The following is an 8,035-nucleotide window of genomic DNA, read 5'->3' as shown; positions in this document are numbered from 1 at the left end:
GGGGGCGGGGGCGTTCCTAGCCCCGGGCTACGGCTTTCAAGTCGGTGTAAACCAGGGCCTACAGTCAGGGCAAGGGTAATATTGCCCCCCCCCCTTTCACCGACAGCTGATTTTGGACCAAAGCCATTACCACCCCGAGAACCCAAATTATCCATATGAACTTGCGCCCCTTCCAACTTCAGGGGCTGTCTCGGGGTGGCAGAGGGCTGCCGGCACCAGGTTGGGGTCTGTGAATTGTAAGAGTTAATTGTGCTTAAGGTGTGTTGCTCACCCTCCACGGGTGGCTGTGAGAAAAGTGATGTTCGCATCTCTGAAAGGTGGGAGCTATAGGTTCCCGGTGGAGGGAGGAGATTATGGGTCAGACACTTGGATGGAAATTCAGCCTGTTTCTCTGTGGGAACGCTAGTGCTAAGGGTTGAGCTGCTTACCTTTGAAAAAAAAACCAAACAACAAATCCACTAAATACAGGATAATGTAATCAAACAGGGGTAATGAACAAGGGATGAGGTCTGTGGTATTGCAGCGATGGACCCAGAGAAGACCCCTTCCTTCTTCAGAGGCTTCGTGATGGGTGGAGCGGGAGCACTGAATACTCTTGGGTGCGCAGGCGGAGAGCGAAAGCATCTGTGCGGCGAGGCTGAGACAGGCTTTGGGTCGTGTTTTCCTGGTGTGCTGTGTGTCGTTACGCTGGCTGGCACCACGCCGCAGCCCCGAGAGCCACCACACTTAACCGGGGCTGTCCCTGGCCTTGGTCACTCGTCTGCATCCGTCGGGGAAGTGGCTGCAGGATGTCTGCCCGTTCCTGAGTTTGCCTGAGTTGTTCCTGTAGGGGAGAACATCTCCCCTCCAAGGAAAAACGTATGACTTAATAATAATTGGGGTACAGGGAATAATTACATCACTGACCAGAGATGCATTAGCAGCACAGGGATGTGCTAATTACCCCCCGCACCAGCCAGTTTGAGTGGTAATATAGCAAACTGGAGGATTCCGGTTTCCAGGATTCTTCCACTCTGAGGGCTGGAGCCCCTCTGCTGGGAGGACAGGCTGGGAGAGTTGGGGGGGTTCAGCCTGGAGAAGAGAAGGCGAAAAAGGGGAGACCTCAGAGCCCCTTCCAGTGCCTAAAGGGGCTCCAGGAGAGCTGGGGGGGACTCTGGATCAGGGAGGGGAGCAACAGGACAAGGGGTGACAGTTCTAAACTGAAAGAGGGGAGATTCAGATTAGGCATAAGGAAGAAATTCTTTACTGTGAGCCCCTGGCGCAGGATGCCCCGAGAAGCTGTGGCTGCCCCATCCCTGGAGGTGTTCAAGGCCAGGTTGGACGGGGCTTGGAGCAACCTGGGCTGGTGGGAGGTGTCTCTTCCCAGGGCAGAGGGGTGGCACTGGGTGGCCTTTAAAGGTCCCTTCAATCCAAACTATTCTGATTCCTGACTATGTGCACCAAGGAGTATTGAATGAGGGCCAAGCCTCCTTTGGCAAATCCAGTTAATAGTGTGAGGACCTTCCCCGAGCTCACCCTTGCAGCTCCCTCCGCAGGAGCAGTCTCTGGCGTTAGTGGACCCCACTGGATCGAAGTTGAAGGTTGTGAGAGGCTGACTCACCGTCTGAGCCCAGCAATGGGATTCAAGTTGATTTGCTCTCGGTTATTGTGTCAACAAGTCATTGGTGATAAAAGGTTATAAAGCATTGTAATGTCGCGTATTGACAGACGCTGTCTGTGATCCGAGGGACAATTCAAACCTCATTCTGCAGTGCCAGCGCACCCTCCATGTGACCGAATTTGTTTTGTTTGAGAGAGGCACGAATTTTTCTCCCTGGTATGTGGGTTTGAATTTGCTCTTGCAAATGCGTATGTACACAGTGTATGTTATTAGATGCAGAGGGGGCTGCTTGTAGTAAAGTGAAGTATAAAAGATTGTAGAAACAAGCTTTAGTTAGGATTTTTTTGTTACAGTGAGAAGTTACTGGTTTTTCCTTTGCAAGGAAAATCGATAACCTGGTTTTGGTCTCAATTCTAAGTGCAGGATTAACATGGACTTTGTGTCTTTGCAAACGCGCTACTGAAACTTTAATTCTGGTAGGATTTTTGACCTGGATAACCAATACAGCAGTTTCAGAAGCACAAAAATGGTTTTGATGATTGTTCTCTGATCCTTTGCGGCTCCTGGGAAGCAGTCTGCTATCGTCCCCAGGTCCTTGACGAAGCGCATTTTCAAACTATTACTTAGAGATTATTTGCAATTGAATCTGAACATTTTCTTTGTTTAACAGATAAAATAAGTTGTGTTCAGATGAATTTTGTGTGAACACTTGCGTCCAAAAGGAATCTGCAGGTATTTGAACAAATAAAACCTGTTCCTAGACTAGTTCTTGGATAGGATTTTTGAATCTCCTCTGTCTCTGCTACTAGACACATTTTGCAACTCCTGCAGCAGTATTCAGAGCGTATGACAAAGGTTTTACTTATCCTGTAGCAGCTTTATTAATGGGAATATTTGTCATTTTTCACCTCTGTTTCAAGATTTACAAATGAATACGGGAGACAGACCTTCTAAGCACATGTGTAACATAAAAGTCCCTTCCCAAAATCTAAAGATACCAAATGCTGTCTCTTCCTGCAGAGGGACACTTGTTAGTTTTGTTTGTTTGGCTTTGTATCTGTTCTGCACAAGAACAATATTGTTGGTTGGTTGCACGTGTAGTAGCAACACAGGGCTACTTAAACAACAACAGATTTGATCAGTTAACTGCAGCATTGTTTTTTTTTAAAAAAACTAAACATTAAGTCAACATCACTTGATTTTTAGCAGGAGCGCAGGCAGACTTGCAGTTCATGTCCTTCTGGATAAACATCCTGGTTATTACAGGTCAGTGATGTTTGCGAATGATTATACTGCACTCAGAGCATTCATGAAAAAGCCATGAAATGACTTTCAGAAGGACGTGTGTCTCTGTTAAAATGGTCCTGTTCGCTTCAGCCCGAGCCTTCCACCTTTACCTCAACCAGGGCAAAAGTCTCTGATTCGGCATGTGTTAGTTTTTCCTCCTGCTGGATGCCTGTCTGACACAGCTGAGGAAGAGCTAGGTCAGACAGGCCCCTTTGCTACGGCGTTCATGGAGGCTTTTGAAATCCTGCTGCCTGTTCTTGCTGTGGCTTGTTTGTGGCTTCATCTCCTGCGCAGCATTTACAGCTGGGTTTGATTGGGGCTCGCCTTCTGTGCGCTCAGTTAACACAAATAACGCGCCGTATCTGCTTACTGGAATATTTAATAGTAAGTTGTTGTTCTTGTAACAATTACGGTCCCCGCTTTGTGATGCGTCTGTAACTCCTCCTGGAAGAAGGGTCACCTGGATGAATCTGAATTAGTGGTGTCAGTGAGCAGTAACATAACAAACAACAGCAGTAACACTGCATAGAGTCCTTTCTCATCAAATTAGCTTTTTTTTGTAAAGCGTATGAGTCTTAACTAACCTTTAGCAGTTGGTCTCCTATTATCCCTCTCTTTTGTAGACAATGGCGTTACACCCGCGAAGAGTTCGCTTGAAGCCGTGGCTGGTAGCCCAGGTAGATAGCGGTATGTATCCTGGCCTTATCTGGCTAAACCGAGAAGCGAAGCGGTTTCAGATCCCCTGGAAGCACGCAACTCGGCACAGCCCGCAGCACGAGGAGGAGAACACCATCTTCAAGGTGAGGGAGAGGAGAGCTCGGATATACCACAGCTCTTAAACAGAGACAAAGGGTTGAATTGTTGGCCCAGGATCTGGATAGGCATCTCAGTAGCTGTTTCCAGGCACATTTTGTCCTATTTCTTTGACCTCAGAAAAGCCACTTTGTGCACCTGGATGCCAGCCTTGGCACTGCCTGAAATGGTGTTGAGTTCTTTAACCCTTTCTGACCACCAAAGGCCAGATGATGTCCGATTGTGTGGCCTCTGGAACATTGCTGCTGTTTGCTTCATATGCTTGGTTTAGGATGTGGTAGCTGGCTGCTTCTTAGCAGCAAACCATTAAATACTGTTACACAAATCTTAAGAGGTCCACCACAATCTTCCAATACTCATCACTGCTGCCCTTAATGTTGTTATCCCAAGGGATTCATTATAACTCCTACGCTCCTTTGAGGAATTTCTGACCTCCTCTGCCTTAGAGGGTTTGTGGACTGATAGTCTGGTGTTGGGGTGAGAAAGGGAGAGAGCCATCTGGGTGTCTGTGGCTGCTCTTCTGTCCCATTTTACCTGAGTCCATTCCTCCTACGTAGGGTACGGCTCGCTATCAAAAATGACTTTGGTATTGAACCTGAGGCACGTAGAAAAACTCAGTGCACAATCCTGTACAGTTTATCCTTTCTTAACTTGTATGAAGATGCATGCTCAGAATTGCTGATGGTTTTTGGTAATTTGGATTTACATCTTTTTTTCTCCCCCTTCTTTTAATGGGAAAAGCTATTAAAGCAGGAATTTCCGTTGTTGTTATCAGAAGAGCTGTAGTTAAGACTTCTGCAAGAGAAGGATTTTACAGTGAATTTGTTTGGAAGTTTGATTTCTGATAAAAGCTGCTCTCTTGGGAGGGCTGGACTGAGCACAGTGTACTTTGTCCCCAGGCTTGGGCTGTGGAAACGGGAAAGTACCAGGAAGGAGTCGATGAGCCAGACCCTGCAAAGTGGAAAGCCCAGCTCCGATGTGCTCTTAACAAAAGCCGGGAATTTAATTTGATGTATGATGGCACCAAGGAGGTGCCCATGAATCCTATTAAAATTTATGAAGTGCGCGATATCCCGCAGTCCCAGGGATCAATCATTAATCCAGGTGAGGGCCTCGCTGACACAAGGGTGGTTACTGAGCAGGCGTTTGTCCAATGCGAGTTCCTTTCCCTCCGCGGCATTAACTCTCAAGCTGCCTCTGTGTGCCGCAGAAAGCAGCTGCCATGTGTAAGCCCAGCTGTACTTAAACTAAGAGGTCTTTGAACCATAGTGTACCTCTACTAAAATTAATAAAGCTGTACACAGTTGCATGTTTTCTGCTAAACAGTCCAATGTTGGTGATAGTTTATCTGTTTCCTCGGCTTTCTAGAATAATATATTAAACTGAAAATAGTATGTTGTATGGATCAGATTTTTCCTTTTTAAAATTATATTTAGAAAATACACAAATAAATTTCCAATATTGTGCAAAACCAATAAGAAGATTACATTATTTTTTCAAGAAATGCACTGCAGTGTTTCACCCTGATCAGCTGCCCACAAGGATGTGCTTGTTTGCAGGTTCCACTGGCTCAGCTCCATGGGATGAAAAGGATAACGATCTTGATGAGGAAGAAGAGGAAGAATTGAATCAATCTCAGCATGTCCCTATTCAAGAGACATTTCCGTTTCTTAATATCAATGGTTGGTGGCATAGACTAATGTATTAGTGAAGGTATTTGCTTGTAAATCGGTGCATGCTTGAAATAAAATCATGGTTTACTGAAGAATTGTTTCCTTTTTGTAGATTCTCCAATGGCTCCAGCCAGTGCAGAAAACTGCAGCCCTGAAGCTGTGTGGCCAAAGAATGAACCTGTAGATATGGAAATGCCCCCAACTGCACTGCAGCATGACTTCTTCAGCAGCCCTGAGCTGTGGATCAGCTCTCTGCCAAGTATGTATATGGATTTGTAGTGCTTCTGTCATTGTACTTTAAAAAAAAAAAAAAGTTTTGATTTTTTTTTTTCCTGTGACTGTTTGCTTGTTAGCACGGAGAACTATGTACGGTTTAAACATCCCTGTGACTGTAGCGTGGATTGTGTGGTGGGTCTCTTCTGCGGATATGGTATATGCAAAGGTCCAGGAAAAGCCATACTGACAGTTTCTCTCTCAGTGACAGACCTAGAAATCAAGTTTGAATATCGAGGAAAGGAGACTGGACCGACGACGACAGTAAGCAACCCGCAGGGATGCAGACTTTTCTACGGAGAGCTGGGTCCTATGCCAGACCAGGAAGAGCTCTTTGGGCCCATTAGTTTGGAGCAAGTAAAGTTTCCAGGAACAGAGCAAATCACCAATGAAAGGCAGAAGGTCTTCACAAGTCGGCTGCTGGATGTTATGGACAGGGGACTGATCCTGGAGGTCAGTGGCCATGCCATCTACGCTGTCCGGCTCTGCCAGTGCAAGGTGTACTGGTCTGGTCCCTGTGCGCCTTCTTCCACCACACCAAATTTGATCGAGAGGCAAAAGAAAGTCAAACTCTTCTGTCTGGAAACGTTCCTAAGCGGTAGGTAGCTTCTGCTTCTGGAAAATAGCTTTGGATAGTGGTCTGGGCACTTAGTGGCACTACTGGAAAGGGTGGTCTGCACTGGGGCTTGGCCTGGTTGTGCCAATGAGTTTGCTCTTGCATGGAGCCTGGGTAGGGGCCACCGCTGCCCTGACTTGAGTGGACCATGGAGCGGGTGCGCATCAGAAGAAAGTGAATGTGCACTCATTTAATGCTCTGAAAAACATTGGTGGCCTTGCTGTTAAAGAAGGCTCTTCCAGGTTCAAGACGTAAGCTGTAATTATGTATGTGTAAGAGGTGGCTCTGGCAAAGGACGGTGTAGGTAAGACCTGGGATATGATGAGGTGGGATGGGGTGAGTGTTCCTAATTGAAAGAGGACAACCCCACAGCATTCTGCTTTTCTTCCTAGAGCTGATTGCCCATCAGAAAGGACAAGTTGAGAAACAGCCACCATATGAGATCTACTTCTGTTTTGGAGAAGAATGGCCTGACGGAAAACCCAGGGAGAGGAAGCTGATTGTGGTTCAGGTAGGAGCTGAGGCTCTGAAGTGACACGTGCCAGCCTTGCTGGGGCCAGTGCGTTGGCTCTGGATCGATGCCCACGGATACCAGAGACCTGTTCTTCTCTGTTGCGGTTACTGACACCGGGAAACCCCAACAGGGCTGGTGGGTTTTGTCATGGCAAATACAAATGCTACAAGTGCCAAATAGCATCGCTCTGTGAGTGCACTTTAGGTTTTTGTGGAAACCATCCCCTGCATCCAGGGCAGGGGATTCCCGCAAAATAGCGGGAATATACTGTGTGACCGTTAGGCTAAAACAACTGCTTTCTTCTTAAACAGGTCATTCCAGTTGTGGCCCGGATGATCTATGAAATGTTTTCTGGTGACTTCACACGCTCCTTCGACAGCGGCAGCGTGCGCCTCCAGATCTCTACGCCTGACATCAAGGACAACATCGTGGCCCACCTGAAGCAGCTGTACCGCCTGCTGCAGAACCACCAGGAGGGGTGGCCGATGCAGGCCCCCGCCATGCACATGGCCCAGCCGCTGCCCGCACAGTGACAGACCCTTTGCTCTGCCCCGTGGTTTCTCATCTTGTACATACTGAAGAGTATTTCTTAACGAGCGCCTTGCCTAGATCTGAATAAAATCTGGTCCTCTGATTCACTTGCAGCAGTCTATGGTGCTTTTGAGTTGGAAGTGTTTAAAACAGACGGAATTACAGGAATACCTCTAGCTCCTTCTGTTTTCTGCTGTTTGCTGTATAAATCAGATTTTCAATGCTGTAATATTTTTTTTTTAATCCACTATTGGTACATTGTATATAAATACTTGATCATTGGGGGGGGAAAGTAATCTGTGCTTTATTAAAACCACCTGGACAATTATCACCTTGTCTAGCTTTATTGCTCTCTTTAATTACTCTGTAGCTGCAAGCTGGGAGCCTGGCCCTTCTTCCAGCGTATTGTTTTTCTTCTTTTTTGTTTAGGTTTTTTTTTTTTTTTTAATATGTATATATGTACACGCACAACATACACACGTATATGTGTAAATTAAACACCTCTGCACGCTCCGGGAAGCCACCTGAAGCGGAAAACACACTCTGGAAGCTGAGGGGAATAGCAGCGGCCTTCTAGCCGCCGAGGCCCGCGCCCGCCCGGGCGGAGCGGCCTTCCCGGGCGGGCCGGGGCCCAGGCCTAGATCGGGGCGGAGCGACTTTTCCAGGCGGGACCCAGCCGCTCCGCCCCCGGATCACCGCCCACGCTAGCGCCGAGGCCGCCCCGTAAG

At 47.3% G+C, this 8,035-nt stretch overlaps 1 protein-coding gene across 1 annotated transcript; it reads left to right on the top strand.

Annotated features, from left to right (window-relative positions):
• Positions 1-3,513: 3,513 nt before the first annotated feature.
• IRF6 (interferon regulatory factor 6) lies at positions 3,514-7,401 on the top strand. The gene is made up of 7 exons (XM_009888432.1): positions 3,514-3,687; positions 4,600-4,804; positions 5,260-5,382; positions 5,486-5,632; positions 5,852-6,244; positions 6,655-6,773; positions 7,088-7,401. Exons 1-7 carry the CDS (start codon positions 3,514-3,516, stop codon positions 7,307-7,309), a joined length of 1,383 nt encoding a protein of 460 aa, XP_009886734.1. The 3' UTR covers positions 7,310-7,401.
• The last annotated feature ends 634 nt before the right edge of the window (positions 7,402-8,035 follow it).

Source organism: Charadrius vociferus, unplaced genomic scaffold, assembly GCF_000708025.1.
Source record: "Charadrius vociferus isolate BGI_N301 unplaced genomic scaffold, ASM70802v2 scaffold1077, whole genome shotgun sequence".
In the NCBI taxonomy this organism is placed as follows: domain Eukaryota; kingdom Metazoa; phylum Chordata; class Aves; order Charadriiformes; family Charadriidae; genus Charadrius; species Charadrius vociferus.
Note: the sequence above shows the minus strand (reverse complement) of the source record. Positions and strands in the feature narration are given on the sequence as shown.

Bases quoted from the DNA above. Each gene is read 5' to 3' on its own strand.
- IRF6 (XM_009888432.1), top strand. From the start codon at position 3,514: ATGGCGTTACACCCGCGAAGAGTTCGCTTGAAGCCGTGGCTGGTAGCC. The intron at 5,633-5,851 runs GTATGTATATGG...TTTCTCTCTCAG, and splicing joins GTGGATCAGCTCTCTGCCAA to TGACAGACCTAGAAATCAAG. The intron at 6,774-7,087 runs GTAGGAGCTGAG...CTTCTTAAACAG, and splicing joins GGAAGCTGATTGTGGTTCAG to GTCATTCCAGTTGTGGCCCG.